Source organism: Sus scrofa, chromosome 17 (genome assembly GCF_054392235.1).
Source record: "Sus scrofa isolate SSC_HxYL_T2T_F1_AM1 chromosome 17, Sscrofa_HxYL_maternal_Yorkshire_Landrace_v2.0, whole genome shotgun sequence".
In the NCBI taxonomy this organism is placed as follows: Eukaryota; Metazoa; Chordata; class Mammalia; order Artiodactyla; family Suidae; genus Sus; species Sus scrofa.
In genome coordinates this window covers 17,712,966-17,740,219 of record NC_139399.1, presented here as the reverse complement: position 1 = coordinate 17,740,219, position 27,254 = coordinate 17,712,966, and the positions used below count along the sequence as shown (strand labels likewise).

Genomic DNA, 27,254 nt, shown 5'->3' with positions numbered 1-27,254 from the left:
TGCACGTTATCCGTGGGTTATTCTTCTAAAGATTCAGTGGTTTGGGCTGAACCCAAAGGGGTGGCCTGGCCTTCAAGATTGGAGCCCCGCCCCCAGGACCCCCAGCCTCAGACCTCCACGCTCCACTTACCTCCCATTCGGCAGGTACCCCACCACGGTTGTGCCCACCACCAGGAGGCTAATCCCCGTGAAAGCAAGCGCTATCCTGAAAGGAGAAGACAGGTTAAACCCCGCGGGTAAATCCCTGTACCAAGTGTAGAGCTCAATGTGTGCAAACCAAAGTGGGCATCGCGGAAACCACCCCCAGATCCCACCACCTGGGCCCAGACAAGAGCTCCAGCCAGAAATGTGAGCAGGCCTGGCCAAGCCGGGGCCATTCTGCTTCCAAACTGACAGGCCACCACGGACATAGCCCTGGGCAAACACTCTCCTCAGGCACCAGGTGGCCAGGACGATGGGAGGGAGACCCGAAGGCTGGCTGAGCCACCCTCAGGCACCCGCTGTCCTTTGCTTCCCTTTGGCTTTAAACCCTGGCAGCAGCACAGCTTCTCTGTGAAGCAAGAGGAAGTAAAGCCTGAAGGACCAGCAGCCAGCAAGACATACTCAGAATAGCACGCGGTACAGAAAGGCCGGGAGGTCAATGCTGCCTCTGTCCCAGAGGGGAGCTGCAGGAAGAGGGGTGGCCAGGAGGAACACCGTGTCCCCTGTTCCTGCGTGGAGTCTGTCCGGACCAGCAACCTGTCTTTGAGAAACCCAGCTACGTCTGCCTGCCACGCAATCGCCAGTGTACCCTTCCGAGAGCCAGGTGGCCCGGCCAGAGCAGATTGCAGCGTCCTTCTCGCCCAGGAGGGGACAGAGCAGAGCAGCGGGCAGATCACACCAGGCCCCGGGCCGGCTCACCTGAGGGGCAGAAGAAAGCAGTAGCGGATCAGCACGCCCAGCCCCCACAGCACGGTGAGCCGGAGGCTAATGTACTGGAAGTTATAGTTGGTCCTGCTCAGCAGGTTCCAGGACTCCAGCTCCTCTGCCGAGAATCTCTTTGTCACCTCATCGTCCATAATGGTCTCCATTCCTTTGCGGCAAAAGTAGAAGATGTCCGAGAGCTCAAACTCGGGAGTGCTGTCCAGGGCCTTGCTGCTCCCGCTCCGGCGGACTTCTTTGATCTCTTCTTCCAGCGACGTGGGATCTTTTGCGATGATTCCTGCAAGAGAAGAGCCTGTCAGGCGGCAGGTGGCACAGCAGCCTGTTACAAACATTCAGGGCACACACCCTATGGTCCACGCGGCAGCGGTGGGCAGGTGTGGAAGCCCAGCTCGCAGGGACACAGGGCGAGGGCACGTCTCGGGATGGGGTGGAGGCCCGGCTCACCATTGGTGTAGGGCTTGTACAGCTGGTGGTTCTTCTCCTTGGCTCCTCTCTCCATCCTCAGGGTAGCCCACTGCGGGGGGACAACAACACACCGGAATGAGGTCTTGTCCCTCTGGGGGCACCCCCATTTCCGCTCTGTGAGAGCCTCGAGCCCGCTCACCCAGGCTCAGGCAGCAGCTGAGGGCGCCTCTTCTCCCAGCGCAGAGCAGACCCACCCCAACCACAGCTCTGTCACCTGTGGTGGAGCTGGGCCGGGGGAGCTGCTCCTGGCTCCTCGGGAACCACCGGCTCGCCGTCCATGGACCTCAGGTGGCCCTTTCTTTCTGCCCAACAGCAAAATCAAGGATCCTCTAAGCTCTGTCTGTCACCAAATTACTCCATCAAAGCAACAACTCTCATTCTCAAGTCGATAAAGGATTTAAACAGTATACGTATGTCTGAGCTGTCCATTCAGTCTCCAAGTAACCTTTGAACAGGAGGACTCCAGAACCGTGCAAAGAAAGCTTGAGAGCAGCTTAATGTTTAAAAAACAAAACAAAGCAAGACAACCCACAAAAAACTGTTAATGATAACTGTTTGGAGATAAAAAATGAAACAGGCATTCCCGTTGCACCACAGAGTTTGGGTAGTGCCAAGATGCAGGCTTGATCCCCAGCCCAGAACAGTAGGCTAAAGGATCTGGCACGGCCCCAGGTGTGCTTAGGTCGCAATTGCGGCGCAGATCTGATCCTTGGCCCAGAAACTCCATTTGGTGTGGGTAGAGACAAAAAAGAAAAAATAAACAAGAGTATGTACCTTGTTTAAAAAAAAAAAAAGGAGAGAAAGAAACAAAACTAGGCTCAAACCCCAAGTCTGACACTTTTGCTGTGTCCCTTAAGCAGCTCATTTCAACTCTCTAAATATTGGTCTTTTCTGTCTACAAAACCCAACGATGACAGGGCTTCAACCTCCTACCTCACCAGGATCAAGCAGGAACCTCAGCACCCACAAAACACCCTAACTGTCCCCATAATACTGAAATACTATGGTCTCCAGAAAAGAGGCTCTTCCTAGGGCCTCTCTTCCTTCATTAAAATCCTTTTAACAGGAGTTCCCATTGTGGCTCAGCGGGTTAAGAACCCGAATAGTATCCTTGAGGATGCAGGTTCGATCCCTGGCCTCACTCAGCTGGTTAAGGATCCAGTGTTGCCATGAACTGTGGTGTAGGTCGCAGATGTGGCTCGGATCCTTTTAACAATACTGAGAGCCAGAGGCTAGGTCTCTTTTACCATCCAAGGATGAGGGGTGAAGGCGTGAGCCTCTCCCACCCCCCTGCTACAGGGAACCCTGAACAGGAAGTCACGACCACCTGACTCAAAGACATAGAATAGATATCTGAAAAGGTGTTTTCCCAAGCTTGTCTCCATAGTTATACAAGGTAGAAACAAGCCCCATCACCCTATGACACAGCAGGAGCTGCATAGCCCCGGACACTTGGTGGACGCTGCTGGCAGAGCGGTACCAGCAAGGCTGCCCCGATGCTGAGGCACAGCCAAAAGCAGGACACACGTTTAATCAGTGGTCTGACCTCATGTGGACATTTCTTCCAATGCCATGATCTAAAGAAAACAGGCAGCTTATGGCGTCACCCACTCAGAGAAAGATCTAAGGCAGGAAAATTCCCATAGCCCATCATCATATTTCAGATATATATTTACTTTTTCTTTTTAGCACCACACCTGCGGCATATGGAGGTTCCCAGGCTAGGGGATGAATCAGAGCTACAGCTGCTGGCCTACACCACAGCCACAGCAACGCCACATCCGAGCCGCGTCTGAGACCTATCTCACAGCTCATGGCAATGCCAGATCCTTAACCCACTGAGCGAGGCGCCAGGGACCAAACCTGCATCCTCATGGATACGATTTGGGTTCTTAACCCTCTGAGCCACAGGGAACTCCGGTATTTCAGATATTTCGCCCTTGATGTCTTCTGGAATGATTTTTTTTCTAGAAAGAAAAGTAAAAATAACTCCCATAATGGAGGAAGATGACTTCCATCTGGGGATTTCATCAAGGAAGGAGGTGAATAAAGGGCAAGAGCGTTTAGGACAAGCCTGGCACACAGACACAGTTCACTCAACCAGAATCCAGGGTTTTCATTTTGGCCAGGACTCCGGTGGTGCTGTAAGCGCAGAGTCAGAGCACCATGGTTCTGTGCTGACAGTTCTGACCCTTGGGTTGGACTGGAACAGGCAGGTAACATGCACTCAGGCCACATGGGCGCCAGGACTTCTGTCTATGAGGACTGCCTCACGATGGACAATCCAGGAAGGCTGGCGTTGCCATCTGCACTGGAAAGGTGCTGGCTCTGTGAGGTTCCAGTCTCCGAGCTCCGCAACGAAGCTCTGTCTAAACATCCTCGTGCCCCCGGCTTCGTACTTTTGGCTTTTCCTTTGCAGACTTCAGGTGCATTACCAAATGCCTCTGTGCTTATGAGCAAAGAACTGTGCTAAGTCACAGGAGCAGGGGAAGAGGAAGGGGCGCTGCTTAGCACAACTGGCTCTTCTCTTAGAGCTTCGCTTTAAGACGCACGTGGTCAGACGTCCAAAATCAACGTGAGAATCCCAGGTTCGGAGTTTATCTCCCCATAACCCTCCTTTCCCTCCTTTTGATCTGAGACGCCATGTACTGTGCTGTTCAGGATCAGGTGACTTAATTCCCTTTGCAGCTTCTCCCGAACCAAGGCCATCAGGGGCCCCGACAGTGCTGCACCTTAGGGAACAGTAAGCCCAACACAGTCCTTGGCATGTGAAAGGCAGGCCCAGCCCTTAGCAATGTGGCTGCGGGACAGTGCATTTCTGCCAGGTACCCACTGTGGCAAAGCCTGCAGGTGAGAAACTACCGCCAGACGGATAGTTTCTGAGAGGCTCAGCAGCAGCGCTTTGGGCAGACACCCTCCCTACTTCACCAGCCTCGGCTGCACTGCCTGTAACCTTCCCCAGCCAGCACCCTCCCCTCCCGGGCAAAGACCACATCTTCTAACACTCTAGTCTTCCTGCTTCCCATGCAAGCTCTCAGTAGCCACCGTCACAACTACATTCCTCACTTCCCCACACTTGCCAGTCACCTGCTGCTCCTGTGCACCTCGCCTCCCATCTGGCTGGCATGACAACCGACAGGCAGCAGCACACACCCCTACCCGGTGTGCCCCGCTCCCAGGGCCTCCTCCCCTGTCCTGGGACCACCCTCCCCTGGTCTCCTGGGCTTCCATCTGCCCCCCAAGTCCCTCTATCTACTCCGAAGGAGGTCCTCTTCCTGTCACTACCTTCCTTCCCTTGCTCTTACCTCACCTACAGGCGACGGGCCGCGACAGCCATTGCATCTCTCACCCTCTCTCCCAACACACCTCTGATCATCTGATATCGTCATTCCCTGGCTTGAGGGCCTTCAGCGGCTTCTCAATGTCTACAGAAATAGCCAGTTTTACAAGCTAACTCATTGGCTCCACGAACCCAGTGGCCTTTCCTTCCGACCTGGGTGCCATCTCTCAGCCAGACTGCCTTTTCTCAGTTCTACCCAGCCTACTCCTAGAACCTGTGCCTTTTTAAGACCCGGTTCAAATGCCAAATCTTATGAAACGTTAGCTACCCGATGCCCACGGTCACGGTGCACCTCTGCCTGTGTATTTTAACTGGCACTGACCCGCCCACCCTATATCCACCTGGCAGGTACCCAGACAACCCCCCCACCACACACAGGTGTACCTGGGCTGATCAAGGGTGAGCTGATCATGGAAAACTAGCTGTTTTAGGTCCTCCAAAAGGTATACGTACTGCCTGGACCACCAGACATCTAGCTTTAATCATCTTTACCGGGATTATCCAGTTAGAAGTTAAAATGGCTAGCAAGATTCCGGAAGAAAACACCAACACAAGGTTATATATAAGAAAACACCAACACAAGGTTGTGCTATCTATCAACACAACCATAACATAGGAGCGCATGCTGCCAAGACCAAAATGTAACACATACAAAAATATTTTTAAGGTGTTGTAAGCCTTTAGATATAATATGAATTTTTTTTTTTTTGCTTTTTATGGCCACACATGGGGAAGTCGAACTGGAGCTACAGCTGATGGCCTACATCACAGCCAAAGCAACGCCAGATCTGAGCCACATCTGCAACCTATACCACAGCTCATGGCAATGCCAGATCCTTAACCCACTGAGCGAGGCCAGGGATCGAACCCGCAGCCTCATGGTTCCTAGTCACATTCATTTCCGCTGCACCACGACAGAAACTCTGAGTGTTTAAAATTCTTTAATATTTCATTATTTGCTTATTTGCTGTGTAACAAACCAGCCCATAACCTAGTGGCTCAAAATACCACTGCCACTGATTTTCCTCATGACTCTGCAAAGGGCACAGGGTCTGATCTCAGCTGGGTGGCTGAAGGTGGGCTGGAGCCCCCTGATGCTGGCTGTCACAGCCTTGCTGGACTGTGAGCTCAACACCTGCTTGTGGCATGGGCTTCCTCCCAACATGGCAGCCAGGCTTTGGGGCAAGTGTCCAAAGTCTGATGAAATTACACTGCTGCTTCTAACCTAACCTCCCACATCACATGGCATCTTGGCCATCACCTTCCAATGGCTAGAAAACAGTCACTAAGGCAGGTCCCCATCCAAGAGAAAGCCAAGCAGACTCCACCTTTCTGGTAGATGATGGAACCACTTACAGAGCTTTTTAAAAATGCCCTCTTGGAGTTCCCTGGTGGCCCAGCGGGTTAAGGATCCAGTGTTGTCACTGCTGTGTCGAGGGTTCGGTTCCCTGGCCTGGGAACTTCTGCATGCCAGGACAACAGTTGGAAAAAAAAAAAAAAAAAAAAAAAAGCCCACTCAAACTAGTTCAATCAGAATTTGTGGAAGAGTCTGGTGCTCCCCAATAAGTACCTGTTAAACACTCCCCAGGTAATTCAGATGTGTAGTTAGGAAGAGATCTGCAGATTTAAAATGATCTCTGAGCTTCCTTCCAACCGCAAAATTACAGGCAGCATCCCATTTCGGCAGGGATGAAGAGGATCAAAAAGGCAAACTAAAGGTCCTAGAAGTTGATAGCTGCTCTACTGACTCTGTACTGACAGACAAAAGGGCCTATGTGGGTCTAAGGTTCACAGCAACTCCAGTCTGCACTGAAGATTTTCCTGGACTGAAAGTTCAGAAAATTACATTTCTTAATTAATTAAAATAAATACCATGCCTTAGTAGAAGGAGCTGGACCAAAGACTGACTAGATCACCACTTGTCAAACTCAAATGTGCGCCTGGAGCTTGCTGGCATGCAAGCCCTAAATCAGGAGGTCTGGGGGGCCCATGTCTCCGTTTCTAACCAGCCTTAGGTGACACTTAGCTGCTGGTCTCTGAGCAGCACAACAACCCAGAGACCCCATGATGCTCAGACACCTTCCTACGGACAGAGGTACTCAAGTAAGCACAGGCGCACCTAAGCAGAGCTACAGCAGCAGCCAAAGGTGAAAAGGGCCTGTGGATGCCCATAATGGCTAGTATATTATGTACAGACACACAGTAAACATTCGTCAGCCACAAAAAAGGAAGTAATGAAACATGTTTCAAAATCATGCTGCATGAAAAGAGCCTGCCAGGAAAGAAAACATTGTACACAATTCCATTAATGAAATATGCACAAGAGGAAATCCAGAGACAGAACACAGACTCATGGGGGCAAAGGGGCAGGGGACAACTGCGTAATGACTATGTGGTTTCATGCTGTGGGGCTACAGAGAGGTGGTGGCTGGACAACACTGTCAATATAGCAAATGCCGCTGAGTTGTTCTCTGTAAAACGGCTACTTTTATGTTATGTCAATTTCACCTCGATTTAAATAAATGTGAAAAAGTCACATTTTTTTTTTTTTTGTCTTTTTAGGGCCGCACCCGTGGCACATGGAGGTTCCCAGGCTAGGGATCGAATTGCTGCCGGCCTACACCACAGCCACAGCAACACCAGATCCAAGCTGCATCTGCGACCTACACCACAGGCCACAGCAACACTGGATCCTTAACCCACTGAGCGAGGTCAGGGATCGAACCTGCATCCTCATGGATGCTAGTCAGATTCATTTCCAGTGAGCCATGATGGGAACTCTGAAAAAGTCATGTTCTTATGTGAATATTAGATGTCAAAAGTTAAGGTGCAATAATATACATAAAAATACTTTCTGCGGTAATGTAGCATGTCTTATAGCTCACTTCATCTTTCTGAGTCACTATTTCTTCACCGGTAAAATGCAGACAGCCTGTCCACTGCAGAACCACAAGGAACTGAAGGAAAGTAAAATTATTCTCAACCACAAGATACCATATGAACAAATAAAACCATAGTTTTTCTATTTTGAGTGCATTTCTCAAATGATGCCGGGTCTCAGAGGTGCAAAAGAATACCTGATGGTCTGGGGACTACTGAAAACAGATACTGCTAATCAATCACCAAATCTCTGAACAGATATTAAAAGGCTTGTTGGCACAACTCAACTTCCAGGAAACAGCAGTTCTCGCCCATTTCCTTAACATTGTGACCCCTTCTGTTCAGAGGTATAATTACACAATTATGTAGACATATGTTAAGAGGATCAAAAAGGCAAACATATGTTAAGAAATAGACATATGTTAAGAAATAGATTTATCGTCTCCTCTCTCTTTAAAAAAATAGAAAAAAAGGAGTGCCCGTCGTGGCACGGTGGTTAGCAAATCCAACTGGGAACCATGAGGTTGTGGGTTCAATCCCTGGCCTTGCTCAGTGGGTTAAGGATCCGGCGTTGCCATGAGCTGGGGTGTAGGCTGCAGACGTGGCTCGGATCCCTCATTGCTATGGCTCTGGAGCAGGCCAGTGGCTACAGCTCTGACTGGACCCCTAGCCTGGGAACCTCCATATGCTGCGAGAGCGGGCCTAGAAAAAGGCAAAAAGACAAAAAGACAAAAAAAAAAAAAAAAAAAAAAAAAAAATCCCTTTCCTGTTAATTCTTTTTGTCTGACCAGTGACATGCAAGAAGCTGCTGAGGATAAAGGTTTGAAAGAAAGGACTCTCCCACACTTACCCCAGGAGTAGCTTTGAGTTTCAGTATCTGTTACAAAAGAAGAAACAGCATCTGGCAGTGATTTTTCCTTTAATCCTAAGCCCCTCCCTTGGACATAAACAGGCAAGGTTGGAGGGGTGGAGGTGGAAGAGATTCCTTTGTTCACATGGAACAAACACAGGAGTGTCTTAGCTCAAAAGAGAGACTGCCGAGGGCTGGGGGCTGGCACAGCATATGCTTAGTTAGTATTTCTACGCCAAGTGCCACCTCCCTCCCAGTCTCCCACCTTTCTCCCCATCCCGTAAGAGGTCACCATCCGCCAGACACGAGCCATTCTTTCTGCCTACAGCGCCTCTGCCCACCTCTGCCCTCCTCGCGAGGCAGCTGTCTGGCGACGGCACACTCACCGCAAAGATCTTCAGCAAGGTTTTCATGTAGAGCTTCCGGATGCCGAAGGAGACGCCGAAGATGGCGGGGACGATGATGAAGATGAGGAGGAGGGTGAAGAGCACAGTCAGGGAGATGCCCAGGAGGTTGACAATCAGGCTGTCAAAAGGCAGCAGCAGGAACATGGTGGAGGATGCAGGCCAGGCCGGCGCCCACCTCCCGGCGAGCAGGGCACGGCCTCAGACGGGGATGGTCCTCCCTGACAGCAGCAGCCTGGGGAGGGGCTCCACCTCCATTCCCAAATTCACATCACTCGACGGCCAGAGCCCAGGGCTCGGGGGCGCGGGGTGACCACAAAAGAGGCCACCGAGGCAGCCCGGGCAGGCGGGCTCTCCCCACGGAGATGGGCTTGGAGGTGGACAGGGTGGGATCAGTCTCCACCGCCAGCATCCAAGTCCAGGCAGAGCGTCCGAGCGCGGGAGCTGACAGGGTTCGATCTGGGCTCAGCTCCCCTTGTGCTGCTTCCAGAAGTTTTCCTGTTTCTCCTGCCCAAGAGCATTTAGCAGATAAATCTGTCCTGACGAAGACCGGTCATTGCCAGAAGTACCGAGAAGAGTTCAACGTGGTGCCAGAAAAGTCCTGATAATGCCTGTGGAGGGGGTGACGGCTGGCACTTCCCACAGAAGGCTAGTGAACTTGCATATGTGGAAATTAAATAACTGCTTTACTTAAAACTCCTTCCCAAGCTGAAGATCGCGTTCACTGCAGAGAGTTCACATCTGGCCCCATCTCCCTCTCGAGGCTCCTGGCACTGCTCCCAGGACCCTCTCCTGGAGAGTTACAGGCTCTGCCAGGACATGGACACGGGCACCAAATGTCTCATGCCGCCTGCGGTGAGTGTAACTCCAGATGCCGCGGGCATGGGCGTCCTCTGGAGACTCTTCTCCCTAAGGCCCCCTTTGCCGTGGTGACCTGGGTTCTTGGCAGGAAGCTGCTTACATGCTGCCAAAGCTGGAGGGAGAAGCACACACACCATCAGCCACACAAACTTTGTGGAGACACGTCATTACGCTCGGGGTGGGAGTGGGGGTAGGGAGGCGTCTCAGGGTCAGCCGAGAGCCAGTGCCAACTTCCTGTGTCATCAAGGTCAAGGGGACAGGGCAGAGCAACCAGCAGTGGATGCGGATGTGGAAGAAAATGCACAGACGTCTCGTACAATTTTCACCTCCAACGGTATGTGTGACCTGTGGCCACTCAAACTTCACCATTTGGTGAACTGATTTCCTGAGGTTAGACCCCAATGTTTCCACCTTTTTGTTGTTATAAGTATGGTCATGAATGCGCCTACAGGACTGAGCAGACAAAATGCACATGCAGGAGTTCCCTGGTGGTTCTGCAGGTTAAGGATCTGGTGTTGTCACTGCTTTGGCTCAGGTTTAATCCCTGACCCGGGAACTTCCACATGCTTCAGGGGTGGCAAAAAAAAAAAAAATTGCACATGCAAACAAACTTTCAGGATAAATTTCCAGAAATGGAATTGTACGGGAAAAGGAAATATAAGCTTTTAAAAATAACTCTCTTGTTTTTATTTGTTCCCCCCCACCGAGATTTACTGAGATATAAATAAATGGCCTATAACAATGGGCAAGTTTGAAGGGTGCAAAGCACAATTTGATACACCTACATATTGCAATATGATATCCACAGCAACCTCCAATACTTCTGTGGAGGTCAAATACTTTTTTTGTGTGTGGTAAGAACATTTAAGGTCCACCCTCTTAACAACTTGCAAATATATAATACAGCATTTTTAACTATAACCACTACTCTGTATCTTAAATCCCCAGAACTTATTTCTCCTACTCCTAAACCCTTGGTAACCACCATTCTTCTGTTTCTACAAGTTCTTATTTTCTGGACTCCACATTTATGTGAGAACAGACTGCACTGATGTTTTGATTCCGACTTAGGAAATGTAGTTTCTTTGTTTCGTTCTTTTTTTTTAAACTGCCACACCTGCGGCACATGGAAGTTCCCAGGCTAGGGGTTGAATCGGAGCTACAGCTGGCGGCCTACACCACAGCCACAGCAATGCCGGATCCTTAACCCGCTGAGCGAGGCCAGGGATGGAACTCGAAACCTTATGGTTCCTAGTCAGATTCGTTTCTGATTCGCCATGACGGGAACTCCCACTCTTTTTTTTTTTTTTTTTTTGAAGGAGTTCACCCTTGGTGTTGCACCATCCATGGGTCTGGACAAGTATACGGCGACATGTATCCATCACTGTAGTGCCATTCGGAATATTTTCATTGCCCTAAAAGTCCCCTGGGCTCAGGTTACCTTCCCTCCCTCAACCCTGGCAACCACAGATCTTTTCCACAGTTTGGCTTTTCCCACAATGCCACGGAGTTGGAATAATACAGTATGGAGCCCTCTTGGCTGCCTTCACTTAGAAGAACCACTTCTTTTTTTAAATGTCACTGCTTCAGATAGCTTGCTTATTCTGATTCTATATTACTCACCGCTAACCACAAGTTACCAACGTGAGTTCTGAACTTGGGAGCACCGTGTCACGACTCTGACCAATGTGCTGCCTTCACACCCATCAGCTCCTGGCTCTGTTCCACCGTGCTGAGACATTCAAGGGCAAAGGAGCAGGTGACTCACTTTATGCTTAAATTCCGCCCGGTGCTGTAGAGAACGCAGAGCCCTTCCACCTGTTACCTCTCAACATGTCAATGTGCACTACTTCCACTTCCCCAGGGAGGGAACCAAGGGAGGAGACAGGGATCCAGCTCTCTGACTGCTAAGCCATGATGTTCCCACAAGGCTGGGGATCACAGACACGCTGCTTCAGCGGCAGCCGTCCCCCGCTTCTTCTACTTGCATGTTATCATGACTCTTGCTAACACTTACCAAATGCCAACACGACAGCCTGAGCTAACACAGGGAGCACTTTACACATACCAGGCTCACTGAATTCTCACAATGGGATGGTGGTGTCGTTATCATCATCACTGCTATTTCCAGGTGAGGGAAGTGAGGCTTAGAGGACCCAGTTACCCAGGACCACACGGCCACTGAAAGGGACAGGAGGAGCCTGGCCAAGCCCATAAGCATCTCCCAGGCCACACTGTCAAACTACCCTGACCTAAAATGACACATCCTTCGTGCCAGGTCTGCTCTCCACAGCTTCTGGTGGTCAGAGAAAAACCACACGACAAATCTGGATTCAGGAATCAGAACCTGCTGTTCTCGGAATCCAGGGTACAAACCTGCTCTTTCATTTTTATTAACTGGAGAAACCGAGAGCACACGCCAGATTTCTAACTACATCCCAACAGAGGTTCCGGAAATGAGACGTGTTTCTGGGACTTAATCACCGAGTCACTCTCTTCCTTAAACCTAACTCCAGCCTAATTTGAGGGCCACAGCTCCACTGCATTGTCCCCCGGGCCTGTCCCCTTTGACCAGCACTCCCATGTGAAAGAGGCAGCAGGATGCCGCTGTCCCACTGGACAGCTGCTGCCACCCTGGCCAAGGTCACCTTGAGTTCCATGGTCCAAGGTGACCGATGTCAGGTCCCTGTGACTTGCCATGCTTGAGTTTACCTCACTTCCCTTTGGAGCACAGTCAACTAAGTCCCCAGGGACTTGCTCCAAAGGGAAGTGAGGTAAACTCAAGCACCATCATGTCACTGGGTCCATGTACCCAAAACATGGAAGTAAACACATTTAGCAATACACTGATTTCTTCACCTAGTTCAGAAGCTGGCACACCAGGCTCACAGGGCAACTCTGGGCCAGATTTTATTTTATTTATTTTTTCCTTTTCTAAGGCCACTTCCCGTGGCATATGGAGGTTCCCAGGCTAGGGGTCTAATCGGAGCTATAGCCACCGACCTACACCAGAGCCACAGCAACGCTGGATCCGAGCTGCGTCTGCGACCTACACCACAGCTCACAGCAACGACGGATCATTAACCCACTGAGCAAGGCCAGGGATTGAACCCGCAACCTCATGGTTCCCAGTCGTATTCGTTAACCACTGCACCACGAAAGGAACTCCATGGGCCAGATTTTATAAGACTCACGACTTAGGAAGGGTTTTTACACCTTTAAAAAGTTGAGAAAAAAAGAGTAACAGGTGACAGAGACCCCGGCCTGCAAAACCCACACTATTTCGGACATTTGCAGACCCCTGACCCAGCCACTCTTCCCAACCCCTCCAAGGCAGGGGTCAGGCCCCACCCTGGGGTTCTCGTTCTCGAAGCCCAGACTCCAAGGCACAGAGAGGTAACAAGCTACGTGGCCAACATTAAACAATCCTCCCTGACACCTTAGAAGCAGAGGGAAAGCGAGCCTCCGTGGTGATGAAACAGGTTCCAAACATCTTCCCGGATCAGCAGGGCAGCCAGCAAAGCCGGAAAGGCTGGGGTCTTAAGGCCCCTGAACGCAGATTCCGATCCGGGTGAGTTCAGACGGCTCACCTTGGAACTCTGTCACAGCCTAATTTCTACATAAACATTCCTGCAGGAGAGGCTGGCCCTCTGCCTCAAGTAATAACCACGACGCCTCAGGCAGGAGGCAGGGGAAGCCACTGCTCAGAACTAGTTACTCCTGGAGTTCCCCTCGTGGCGCAGTGGTTAACGAGTCTGACTAGGAACCATGAGGTTGCGGGTTCGGTCCCTGCCCTTGCTCAGTGGGTTAAGGATCCGGCGTTGCCGTGAGCTGTGGTGTAGGTTGCCAACGCAGCTTGGATCCCGCGTTGCTGTGGCTCTGGCGTAGGCCGGTGGCTACAGCTCCGATCAGACCCCTAGCCTGGGAACCTCCACATGCCGAGGGAGAGGCCCAAGAAATAGTAAAAAGACAAAAAAAAATAATAATAATAAAAAAAATAGAACTAGTTACTCCTTCCCTCTCCCTTCCACAGCTTCCTCCAAACTCCCAGAGGGGCACATGGCCCTGAGAGTCCAAATGGTCCGGGAGAAACAGAAAACCCTCACCAACCCAGCTCTGAACCTTTTCAGAGGGAAGAAGACTTCAAACCAGGAATGTGACAGCCCACCGCCAAGCTCATGGGACTCTTCTACCCACTGAATGGCAAACCTGGTCCCCAAATGACCCACCTTCCAGGGCTGCTCGGCTCTCAGGGTGAAGAGAGAGCCAGCAAACATTCACTGGGCACACAGGATGTGCCACACGCCATGCTGGGCGTTCACGGTGAACAAATGTGCCCAGGCACTGAACAAATACACACGCGCAAAGTCATATTTTCACTCTTCAGTGAATGCCAACAGGAAGAGAGTCCTTAAAGCGAAAATACAGAGGGAACTTACAAAGTTAAATCAGGACAGCTAAACCAATTCTGACCCAAACACGAGGTGGAGGCTATTACAATTTTCAGCTGCAGAATCAAACCCTTTTTCCTGTTGGCTCTCTGTGACTCTGTGACATGTCCTACACCTCAGGAGACCAGACACCAGTCAGAACATGTCCAGAGAGATGCCACGTACCAACCCAAAAAAAGAAACTATGTCATTTTACTAAAAATAAGTGCTTAGGCTACACAGGGATAGTGCCTTTTTGAAGCATGCTGTCACTTATTAGATCTCAATAAATGGTACATGTTGTCACCTCCTCATGATCAGAAGTAACCCAGAGCACTGTCATCAGTGCTAAACACCAAACTTTAAGAGGGCTAGAGAGAGAGAGGAGGCATTTCAAAGTATGTCACAAAACCCATAAACTAAAAAATACTACAGTGGTGCCTGTAAAGCAAACAAATGTTAATTAACACTACAGTGAGGGGAGTTCCTGCCAAGGCTCAGTGGTAACAAACCCGACTCGTATCCATGAGGATGCAGGCTTGATCCCTGGCCCTGTTCAGTGGGTAAAGGACCCGGCGTTGCCATGAGCTGTGGTGTAGGCGGGCAGCTACAGTTCCGATTCAACCCCTCGCCCGGGAGCTTCCACATGCTGCAGGTACGGCACTAAAAAGACAAAAAACAAAAATGAAAAACAAAAAACACCACTACAGTGAAATGGCAAAAAAGAGAAATTTTTATAAACCACCTGTTGGTGAAAATGAGAAAACATCCAAACACAGCTGACTGGCATGTATAATGGTACAACCTCTCTGCAGAACAACTCAGCAACGGCCATCAGAATTTTAAATACATATAACCTGACATGGAAGCAACCTAAACGTTCAGCAACAAATGAATGGATTAAGAAGATGTGGTACACCTCACACTGGTCAGAATGGCCATCATTAATAAGTCTACGAAAAAACAAATGCTGGGGAGGGTGTGGAGAAAAGGAAACCCTCCTACACTGTTGGTGGGGACGTAAGTTGGTACAACCACTACGGAAAACAGTATGGAGGTACCTCAGAAAACTAAACACAGAACTAAAAACAGCATTCACTGGGCACATAGGATGTGCCACACGCCATGCTGGGCGTTCACAGCAAACAAATGTGCCATGCGACCTAGCAATCCCACTCCTGAGCATCTAACTGGACAAAACCACAATTCAAAAAGAATTGTAGCTCACACTTTGTTCACTGCAGCACTATCCATAACAGCCAAGACATAGAAACAACCTAAATGTCCATTGACAGAGGAATGGATTAAGAAGAATGGAATACTACTCAGCCATAAAAAAGAATGCCATTTGCAGCAACATGGATGCAACTACAGATTCTCATACTAAGTGAAGGAAGTCAGAAAGAGAAAGGCAAATACCACATGGTATCACTTACATGTGGAATCTAAAATATGGCACAAATGAACCTATCTACAGAACTGAAACAGACTCACAGACATGGAAAACAAACATGTGGTTGCCAAGGGCGAGGGAGAGGGGGAGGGAGTGGGATGGACTGGTAGTTTGGGGTTAGCAGAAGCCAACTATTACATTTAGAATAGATAAGCAATGAGATCCTGCTGTACAGCACAGGGAACCATATCCAACCACCTGTGATAGAACGCAGTGGAATATGAGAAAAAGAATGTGTGTGTATACATGCATGACTGGACCACTTTGCTGTACCGAAGAAATTGGCACTACAATGTCAATCAACCATACTTTAATTTTAAAAAAAGAAAAAATACATATAACCTTAATCTAGCAAGTCTACTTCCAAAAATGTATACTAAAGATAAATTGGAACAGTAGTTCTCAACCAGAGCTGATTTTTTTTTTTTAACCCCCTTGGGGAATATTTGGTAATTTCTGCTTACTTTTTTTTTCTTTTTGGCCACATCCATGGCATATGGAAGTTTCTGGACCAGGTATTGAATCCAAGCTGCAGCTTTGACCTATGCCACAGCTGTGGCAATGCTGGATCCTTAACCATGCCACTGAAGAGACTGTGTCAGATCCTTAACCTGCTGAGCCACAGCAAGAATTCCTCTGCAGACAATCACTAAGATGGCTGGAATAAATTGCAACTTTATTAGCCGGTCACTGAGAATCCTAATGCAAGCTCTTTTAATGGCTCAAATTATTGAGACTTGGAAGAGCTAAATGAATGAGACAAGTCACAAAACTGGTCAGCAACAGAGGCAGAAGAACTCGGATCTGACCTCCAGTCTAATAGCCTTTCTGCCCTCCAGGCTGGCCCCTCCTTTGCTCTGGGGTGGGTTATGCTTCAGAGGAAAGCCATTCACGTTTCCTAGTTTATGCTGTCAGGGCACAGACCCATCTAATGCCCCCACTCTGGCGTGACGGTAAACAAATGCACGCACAGAAAGGAAACGTGTGCTGGGGTGACATAAATGCCAAGCATATCAGAGTGGTGGAGTAGGAGCAACCTGCTCGGAGAGGATGTTGCTGCCTGGGAGGAAAAGTCTTGTGTTTCCAAGGAGACAGGAGCTGCCAGGGGAAGCGACCCAGAACAGCTGAAAAGCCAAGGGCCCACTTAGAGCCGACAGCAATCCTGGATAAAAGAAACGGTCCAGGACAAAGCCAGGTGATGATGACGGGCTCCCATGTGACTCAACTCGCGAGGAAGAAGCCGGGAATATGGTCAGTTTCAGGGTCTTGGTCTTAATCAAGGTCACTCTGACCTTAGGTACTTTCTCCTTGCCTAGAAAGGCCTAACGGGAATTGGACCTGGGTAATAAGGAACGTGGTCCCAAGTTCAACCTCAAGTATCGAAATCTGCAAGGCCGGAAAAGAGAAAAGCATGAAGAAGACATAGGATACATTGATATTCTGGGGCCGTCAGTTGACGAGAGGACAATCTGACTGGCTGGGGCTCTGAGACCCAAGACAGTCCATGACCCAACCTGAACAGCGCTCTCAGAGCTCCATTTCAAAACCGGTGCTTTGACATCTGAGTACCGAATGTGCAATGGCAGACAATTGCCTGGTCTCTCCTTTTTCCAAAAAGCTGTGTCTGGTCTATTTTACTTGGCACAACTCCCCTGAGAATCGTTCATGCTACTGCACATGTTGACAGCTCATTTCTGCCACTGCTGAGCGGTGCCCCAGGGGTGGACACGCCTCGGCAGCTTTATCCACTCACGCGGGGATGACATCTGGGTCCTTCCAGTCTGGGGCTGTGACAAATAAAACTGCTAACTAGAAGCCTTATGTGGACACCCACTTTCACTCCTGCTGGGCAAATGGCCATGAGTGGAATGAGGGAGGTGTACACTTGGCTTTTTAGGGAACTGTCAAACCGGCTTCTCGACTGGCTGTACCATCTTGTGCCGACTCTCACCAGCAGTGGCTGTGAGTTCCAGCTGCTCCACATCCTCACCAACACTTGATGGGATCAGTCTTTTAAATTTTTGACACGCTAATGGACGTGAGGTGGTACCTCACCGTTTCGTGTTTCCCTCACCACCAAGGACATTAAGCATCTTTCACGGGCTTATCTGCCATTGGTCTATCCTCTCCAGCGAAGTGCTCAAATCCTCCACCTGTTTTTTACTAGGGTCTCTTATTACTGAATTTTGTTACTAGCCACTTTGTAAAAGTCCACAGCCTTCTCCCCCAATGACCGAGGCAGTCTTGCTTAAAATGAGAAAGCATTTCCTCACAAAGGCACATAAGTTTTGAAACAGCAGACTTTTCTTCAACCTGCCACAAAGTTGAAACCACCCAAATTGTGCAAAGAAAATCGTCAGAACAAAAAACATACAAAAAAATGACCAAAAGCACAAACTTGGGAGTAACCACCATGGCAAAGTGGGTTAAGAATCCAACCACAGCAGCTTCAGTCACCGAGGAAGTGTGGGTTAAAGGATCTGGTGTTGCTGCAGCTGTAACTCAGATTCAATCTCTGGTCCCAGGAACTTCCATATGCCACGGGTGCAGCCCTAAAATTAAAAAGAAAAACATCAAACCCACAAACTCTATCTTAACCTCAGAACTGAGTCTTACCAAGAACAGAAAATGCTCCCTCACCCCATGTTCAACTGACAGTGAACACAGGGTCCGACCCTGCAGCTACTCACCGCACGCCACTCCTGAGCACCCGAGACGTGGCAGTCCAAACTGAAACGGGCTGTAAACGTCAAAGAGACACTGGCTGGGCCAGGAGTTCATGTGGGGAGAACAAAAAGGGGGAGGGCTCCTCAATAATTTGTATGTTGATCACAGGCTGAAGTGACATTCTGGATAATTTGAGTTAAGTATTATTCCCACTTGTTTCCTTTTATTTTTTTAAAGTGGCTACTACAAAATTTATTTAGTTAGTTAGTTAGTTAGTTAGTTCTTTTGTGCCTTTTCTAGGGCCACCCCTGCGGCATATGGAGGTTCCCAGGTTAGGGGTCTAATCGGAGCTGTAGCCACCGGCCTACGCCAGAGCCACAGCAACGCGGGATCCGAGCCACGTCTGCCACCTACACCACAGCTCAGGGCAATGCCGGATCATCAACCCACTGAGCAAGGCCAGGGATCAAACCCGCAACCTCATGGTTCCTAGTCGGATTCGTTAACCACTGCGCCACGACGGGAACGCCTACAAAATTTTAAAAAGTGTATGTGTGGCTTGTATTATGTTTCTACTGGATAGCACTGGCACAAGCTTTTGGAGCAGACCCTGAAGATGATGTTAACTCCAATTGGTAAAGAAAAAAGACACTTATAGGATATTTTCCCCTCCCTACTCCTCTAAGTTGTGAAGAGATGCCATGGAAGGGCCTGAGGACTGGACTCAGGCAGCAGACACAGCTCTGCTACTCTCTGTCCTGTGTGACCTTCAATAAGTCATTCGCCTTCCCTGTATTTAAGGTTCCTCACCAGTGTTTTGGGTTTAGATTTGTAATTCAAAAAGTCAACAAAAGCATAGTGTGTGCCTACTTTTTACAAAGCATTATTCTAGAATTGTAGATCTTGAGCTGACAGTTTAACAGGAGACACAATCTAAACACACTAACAACAGTTAGGCAAGACAAAATTTAAAAAGCACCCAAAGATGAAGTTCCCGTCATGGCGCAGTGGTTAACGAATCCGACTAGGAACCATGAGGTTGCGGGTTCGATCCCTGCCCTTGCTCAGTGGGTTAACGATCCGGCGTTGCCGTGAGCTGTGGTGTAGGTTGAAGACGCAGCTCGGATCCTGCGTTGCTGTGGCTCTGGCGTAAGCCGGTGGCTACAGCTCCAATTAGACCCCTAGCCTGGGAACCTCCATATGCTGTGGGAGCGGCCCTAGAAATGGCAAAAAGACAAAAAAAACTAAATAAAAATAAAAATAAATAAATAAATAAAATAAAAAGCACCCAAAGAGAGGAGAGGAGCCGCTGTTGCTGGTGGTGTGTTCCTGTTTTAAAGGAGAAGATGCCGGAATTTCCACTAAGGGTTAAGAAGCCAAATGCAGCAGGTGGCGGCGGCAGCATGGGTTCTATCCCTGACCCATCACAGTGGGTTAAAGGATTGCTGTAGCTGTGGCTCAGATTCACCCCCTGGGCCACAAGGCGAGCGTATTATCATTAAAAAAAATTAAATTAAAAAATAAAGGAGAGGTTACCTGACAGGAGTTAGGAAAAAGTCCATGCACTTCAAACAACATTACTCCTATCACCAAAATCCCATACTTTTAAAGGGTACTCATGGTGTTACAGCAGGCATTCTTATGTGGTGACACAGGAACCAGGGACCTTTGGTCAGTTCTTCTCAGGAGTTTAATGATACAGTAAGAAGTATAAAAGCAAAAAAGGGGGGGGGGAGTTCCCACTCAGCGGTAATGAATCTGACCCATGAGGATACAGGTTTGATCCCTGGCCTCGCTCAGTGGGTTTGGGATCCGGCATTGCCGTGAGCTGTGGTGCAGGTCGCAGACGTGGCTGGCATCCCTCGTTGCTGTGGCTGAAGCTCTGATTCGACCCATGGCCTGAGAACTTTCACATGCCACAGGTGTGGCCCTAAAAAGCAAAAAATAAAAATATAAAATATAAAAAACCAAATGCACAGAAAAATTAGTGGCTTCTAGAGGCAGGGATGGAGTGGGTTGGGTGAAATGTGTGAAGGGAGTCAAAAGGCACAAAATTCCAATCCTGGGGATTTAATATACAGCATAGGGAGCACAGTTAATGACACTATAGCATATATTTCAAAGTTGCTGAGAAAGTAGATCTTAAAAGTTCTCATTTAAAGAAAAAAAATTTGTGTTAATCATGTGTGGGGATGGAGTGTGGCGATCAATTTGCAATATATAAAAATATTGAATTATTATGTTGTACGCCTAAAACTAGTGTTACATGTTAAAACAGACAACGACAAAAAACAAGGACAAGTACTGAATTTACCTGTCTTTCTTAAGATAAGAAAACGTGCTAGGAAACGCACACCATGGTTTTGTTTTAAAAATAAAAAAAGCTTGGAGTTCCCGTTGTGGCGCAGTGGTTGGCGAATCCAACTAGGAACCATGAGGTTGCGGGTTCAGTCCCTGCCCTTGCTCAGTGGGTTAAAGGATCCGGCATTGCCGTGAGCTGTGTTGGTTGCAGACGCAGCTCGGATCCCGCGTTGCTGTGGCTGTGGTGTAGGCCGGCAGTTGCAGCTCCAATTAGACCCCTAGCCTGCGAATTTCCATATGCCGCGGGAGCAGCCCTAGAAAAGGCAAAAAGACAATAAAAAAAAAATAATAATAATAATAATAATAATAAAAATAAAAATTTAAAAAAATAAAAAAAGCTTAACCCATGTCGCATCCAGCTCAGGAAGGATGTTTTATGGGAGGGTTCTGTTGTTCTCTCTGCTACAAAATGCTTCACATCGGGGTATACCTCCTGAAATGACTCCAGTTTCCCTTAGTCACTCTTCAAGAAATAGCTATACATGTTATCTAAATCTTTTAAAGCCTGTGTTTTTTGTTTTTTTGTTTTCTAGGGCCACACCTGCGGCACATGGAAGTTCCCAGGCTAGGGGTTGAATCAGAGCTGCAGCTACCACCCACAGCCACACCAGATCCTTAACCCACCAAGCGAGGCCAGAGATAGAACCTGCATCCTCGTGGATACAAGTCAGGTTCTTAACCCACTTAGCCACAAGAGGAACTCCTTAAAGCCTGTTCTGATTCTGTTTGGTATCCCACTTCTACGGTCAGCATCTTCCCATGTTTCCTATAAAGCTACAATGAGAAGGCCTCCTTTTGTTTTTGTTTTTGTCTTTTTGCCTTTTCTAGGCCCGCTCCCTCGGCATACGGAGATTCCCAGGCTAGGGGTCTAACTGGAGCTGTAGCTGCCGGCCTACGCCAGAGCCACAGCAACTCAGGATCCAAGGCGTGTCTGCGACCTACACCACAGCTCAGGGAAACCCCGGATCCTTGACCCACTGAGCAAGGCCAGGGATAGAACCTGCCACCTCATGGTTTCTAGTGGGATTCGTTAACCACTGAACCATGATGGGAACTCTAAGAAGGCCTCCTTTTGTCCCAAATTTAGCTTAAGAAATAAACTTAAGGTCTACCCCCTAAGTTTTCCTATCCCAGAATCTGGTGGAAGGTTTGTATATACCCACCCCCTCTCCATGATAAGACTTTTCAGTCACAGGCCTTCCACACATTATTCCTCTTGTCCGAAAGAAACACAAGACAGACCAGAAGGGGCCCTGGAAAATGTCCTTTCCAGTCTCAGATCAACCCCACACTTCCTGTAGCTCTGGACAAGTCACTGAACCTCTTAGAGAAAATCATCTGGAAGTTCTCATCCACACTTTTTGTTTCAACTTGCAGCTTTATCATTTTGGATATACATTTTGGGGGCTTTTCCAAAGCCGTGTTTCTGAGCTGAAGGGTTTAGGATAGTAAACTACATCCCAATGAAAGCACGTTATGAATTTTACTCCATAGTGAAAATTTTTGTTTCGAATCTCAAGCTTATCCCAGAGTTTAGGAGACGGGGGGATGGATGAGGATGTGAGGGGACAGCCTCCGTCATGGGGGAGTTCTTGAGGCTGGATGAGACCTCACTGGCTCACTAGTCTATCTACTCTTCTATGTCTGAAAGTCTCCACAATAACAAGGTGGAAAAAAAAAAAAATCACTGTCTCAGTAAGACAAGAATACCAAAGTGGCATTATTACAAAGCTCTTTTTCTACAAGGATGATAATGGCTTTTCAACAGCACATCCCCTGGCCTGAGATAGAATCTACAAGACATGAAACTAAGCTGAGGTACTCAAAGTGCAGCCCAAATTAAGGAAAAGGAACCAGAAAGTAAATTCTTTAACTGGTCTCAGGAAGTTATCAATGAGAAGACCCAGGGCAGTGAGGCGTGTTATTTAGTGCAGTATGGAACTTACCGCCAGAGAACTATAGCAAATGTTTCATAAGGTGTATTTTTCCTAAGTTTTCAAAGGCCAGAGTTAAAGCCCTCAGCGACACGGAAAGCGAGGGACTAAACAAGACCCTCCCGTGAAAGGATGCTTCGCAGGGCGAGAAATCTAAACGTAAACAGGAGAGATTTGGAGAATTAAAAAACCCCAAAGAAGGCAAAATGGGGCTCCTTCGGAGAACAAGGAAGGAAAACCTACATCCCGGGAAACCTAAGCAGCCAAAGAATTCCCAGTGAAGGCGCTGGCTCGCCGTCTCCAACACTCCAGGCCGCTCGGAGGGCGGGTCGCGGGGCCGGGACTCTGGAGGCCACGAGGAGAGCGGGAACGGCCCTCTGAGCGCCGGGCGGAGGGCGAGCGTGGACGGGCGGGCCGCTCCACCGCGGGCAGGGGGCGGCACGTTCTGGCACCGGAACCCCCTGCAGCCGCAATGGTGCCTCCCGACGCCCGAGCGGCGGCAGGAGGAGGGGGGGGTCTCCCGATCGTAGCCCCCAAGAAGCACCGGGCCCGAACCTCAACCCCGCTTTCCGCTCCCCCGGAGCCAGAGACCTTCAGGAAGGGGCCGGCCGGACCGTACTCACCGACCGCGAGGCTCCCAAGCGCCAAATCCTTCCGCGGACCGTCCCTCCCGCCCTCGTTGCCGCCGCTGGCCGAGGCGTGCGTAAGGACGTGCGCGCGCCCTGCCTTTGTCTACGCCGCTTTGACGTGACCCCCGCATCCCATCCCCACCCTCCCGCTGTCCAATCTCACGCTCAGCACCCACGCGCCGGCGCGCGCAGGCCCGGCTGGGCGGGGCCCCGAGGGGCGGGGCGCCGGGGCGGGGCCCCGAGGGGCGGGACGCCGGGGCGGGACCTCAGGGGCGGGGCGGTAGGAGACGAGCAGACGGGGCGCCAAGTGGTGGGCTGGATAGGCGAGTAGGCGGGGACACGGGGCGCCGGGTAGGCGGGGCGGGGCGCCGAGGGGCGGGGCGGGGCGCCGAGGGGCGGGGCGGGGCGGGGCTCTGGGGAGGCGGGGCGCCGAAGGGCGGTGTTGGAGAAAGGGCGCTGATGGGCGGGGCGCCGGGGAAGCTGGGCGCCGCTTCAGTAACACAAGGAGGGTCCGCCCGGGACCTGCCGAGCCGCCACCTGGCGGACGAGGCCCGCTGTCCCAGCAGGACCAGCTGCTGCAGAGACCGGTGCTGTGGGCCCTGCCTCCTAGTCGCTTGCTCCACGCCGGGCGTGTGCCTCAGAGACTAAAGAGGGGTCACCACGCTTCTGAGGTGCGCCAGGGTCCGAATACTGGCTGCTTCCCCAAAGGAAAACGTATAGGTTCTGGAGAAGGTGAAATCGGCCCATATTAGAGAGGCGGCTTGAGTCACTAAATGGCCTTGTCATCTTGGGGCTGCTGTATGTAGTGAGGTACAAGATACAGATAGGTATGTAAAGAACTTGGCTTGCGCCCGGCACGCTCAAAAGATATTAGATGCCATCAACACCACCATCTTCCTCCGAGTCTCATTTGCCAACTAGTGAAGCCAAGGAGGTCAAGGGTTGGCGTAGGCGATCTCCGTGTCCCCTCGCAGCTGCAACTTGGAACCGACCTCTCTACTTATAAAGTTGAGCCTACTGGAGTTTGCATGTGTGTTTCTCACCATCTTTTAAGACTTCAAACGCCTAACCCAAGCTATATCATCTGTCCTAAAACTGGTCCTCCTTTTAAAGAAAAAATTAACCTTTTGCTTCCTGTTTAATTGTTTTAATAATAATTCAAGAGGGCTAGTGGAAATCAAGTATAAATAAGGCCACTTGAGCTAACTAAAATGCAGTTTCTGGCCAACAACTGCTCACCTTTTCAGGACTCACACTAAGGGTCAGCTGCAACAGGAAGTGTTCTCTGATTTCTCCCTAGGGCTCCTTCTCCATGTGTCCCTAACACTCTCTGGGGACCTCTAATATTTTTATTATCTATATGTTTGGCTTCCCTCATTGGACTGAATTTTTAAAATTCATCTTTTTGTCCATAATACTTAACATAATGTCTGGTACATAGCAGTTGCTCAATCAGTGTTTGTTGAATGAATAAAAACTACACGATGTAACTACCAGAAACTTGACAAATAGTATATGTAGTTACTAAAACCATGAAATGAATAAGTACTTAATGCATGAAACATGGTAGACAATACATAGGGTGTGTGGAAAAAAATAGTCAAAGGGATTCTTAACGGCAAAAGTATCAGAGCTATGAATGGAAATACTGCCCAGATAGGAATTGTTATATGTTAGCTGGACTCTTCAGAGGTCAAGAGAGTCCTGGGCCGCTTTCTTTTTTTTTTTTTTTTTCTTTGACATTATCACCATAAATTATAAAACGAACAGGGAGTTCCCATTGTGGCTCAGTGGGTTAAGAACCTGCTGTAGTGTCCGTGAGGATGAGGGTTCGATTCCTGGCCTCACTCAGTGGGTTAAGGATCTAGCATTGCTGCAAGCTGCAGCATAGGTCCAAGATGCGACATGGATCTGGCATTGTTGTGGCTATGGTGCAGGCCAGCAGCTGCAGCTTCAATTTGACCCCTAGCCTGGGAACTTCCATATGCCAGAGGTGCAGCCCTTAAAAGAAAGAAAGAAAAAAAAAAAAAACAGAATTATAAGATTACAGTTGTGACATATACTACATGTGGGTATTTCCAAAATTAACAATTTTGGAGTTCCAGTCATGCCTCAGTGACTGGAATCCAACTAGGAACCATGAGGTTGCGGGTTCGATACCTGGCCTTGCTCAGTGGGTTAAGGATCCGGTGTTGCCATGAGCTGTGGTATAGGTTGCAGACGCAGCTCGGATCCCTCATTGCTGTGGCTGTGGTGTAGGCTGGCAGCTACAGCTCCGAGTCCACCCCTAGCCTGGGAACCTCCATGTGCCTCGGGTGCGGCCCTAGAAAATGTGAAAAGACAAAAACAAAAACAAACAAACAAAACCAAAATTAACAATTTTAATGGAAAAGGCAATAAATACCGTTGTGCTATTTCTAAGAGAAAGCTTTATTAAAATATCTGATATTATTTCAAAGTGTACAGGCTTGTGAAATTCAAAGATGAGCACAAGCAGCATCTTTTATCAACCGTGTTAGCTATGGCTGTGGTTGCACCTGTAAAGTCACTGGAGGTAACATCAAAAATCTAGTTTCCAGACCCCCATAATTGTGAGACCTGACCTACGTGGTCCTCCAGACTTCCTCTCCCCAGGGGTGGGCCCTGACCTGTGTTGTATTTTTTCAGAGACTCATCTATGAGATTTCAGAAACCCCTAGTTTCATTAGAAATATATTGCAACACGTTCTCGGGTCAGTTGCCTTTACAGATGGCTACTCATTTTTTCTGTTGACAGAGAAGAAATAAAAATTTGGCATTTTGAGGCAAAGACAAGAAAATTTTAAACAAAATTGAAATAAATTAAAGCCAAAAAGTAAAACATAATGTAAAATTTAACATTGGAGTTTCCTTGTAGGCTAAGGATCAGGCATCATCACTGCAGTGGCTCAGGTCATTGCTGTGGCTTGGGTTCCATCCCTGGCCTGAGAACTTCCACATGCCGCAGGCATGACCAAAAAGTTAAACAAAATATTTATGTATAAACATAAAACATAGCATAAATATAAAATGAAATTAACATATGGAGTTCCCATCATGGTTCAGTGGTTAACAAAGCCGACTAGGAACCATGAGGTTGCAGGTCAGATCCCCGGCCTCGCTCAATGGGTTAAGGATCCGGCGTTGCTGTGAGCTGCGGTGTAGGCCAGCAACTGCAGCTCCAATTAGACCCCTAGCCTGGGCACCTCCATATGCCACAGGCGCGGCCCTGAAAAAGACCAAAAAATAATAAAAATTAAAATTAAAAATAAGAAAATAAAATTAACATAAAATTTTTAAAAATAAAAAACCATAAAATTTGTTCTTTGGGCCTCCTCCCTCCCCTCCAGTGTACAGTATGTACTTGGATTATTTGGTAAGCAGATCTCTCTCCACTGGCAGAAATGCATGCTTAAACTATAAAGATCAGTTTTTCTTCTTCTGCCATCAGGCTTTTAACTCCTTACAAAATAACATTCCTTACTCAGTCTTGTAAGGGGTCACAAAGAGCCATTCACCTTGTACATGCAGACATCTTTTGTGAACTTCATGGACAATGCCAACATATCATTTCCCTTAAAGATGAAGACTGGTGTAGAACAGACTGAGTCGAACAGACTGGGTCCAACAACCTGGGGAGATACTGGCCATACTTAATGGAAGTTCTTAGCTTAAATACTTATGTGTGACCTTATTAGTGCTGCAGTATATTACCTATATTCTACCTATTTTATAAGATTATAGTTTCTTGCATTACCAAAGGTGTGACTGCGTCTCATATGAAATTAACGATGATTAGGTGACTTGAAACATTTTTTTTTTTTCTTTTTAGGGCTGCACCTGCAGCATATGGAAGTTCCCAGGCTAGGGGTTGAATCAAAGCTGCAGCTGCTGGCTTGCACCACAGCTCACAGCAATGCCGGATGCTTAAGCCACTGAGTGAGGCCACGGGTCAAACCCGCATCCTCATGGATACTGGTGGGATTCGTTTCCGCTGCACCACAACAGGAACTCCAGGTGACTTGAAACAATTAATCA

The 27,254-nt window shown here is 48.8% G+C and overlaps 1 protein-coding gene and 1 long non-coding RNA gene across 9 annotated transcripts in view; one reads left to right on the top strand and one right to left on the bottom strand.

Annotated features, from left to right (window-relative positions):
• Positions 1–23,272, bottom strand: part of GPAT4 (glycerol-3-phosphate acyltransferase 4) — a 33,335-nt gene extending 10,063 nt beyond the window's left edge. The window contains exons 1-6 of one of the 8 annotated variants that reach the window (XM_085002652.1): positions 23,193–23,272; positions 18,298–18,371; positions 8,846–9,836; positions 1,369–1,438; positions 901–1,201; positions 131–205 (exon numbers count right to left, since the gene is read on the bottom strand). In XM_085002652.1, the coding sequence (XP_084858778.1) occupies positions 131–205; positions 901–1,201; positions 1,369–1,438; positions 8,846–9,010 (611 nt within the window). In that variant the 5' untranslated portion in view covers positions 9,011–9,836; positions 18,298–18,371; positions 23,193–23,272. 8 annotated transcript variants of the gene reach the window in all.
• LOC146395146 (uncharacterized) lies at positions 5,426–8,287 on the top strand. The gene is made up of 2 exons (XR_014832727.1): positions 5,426–7,974; positions 8,025–8,287. It is a non-coding gene; the product is annotated as an uncharacterized LOC146395146 (long non-coding RNA).
• Positions 23,273–27,254: the final 3,982 nt, after the last annotated feature.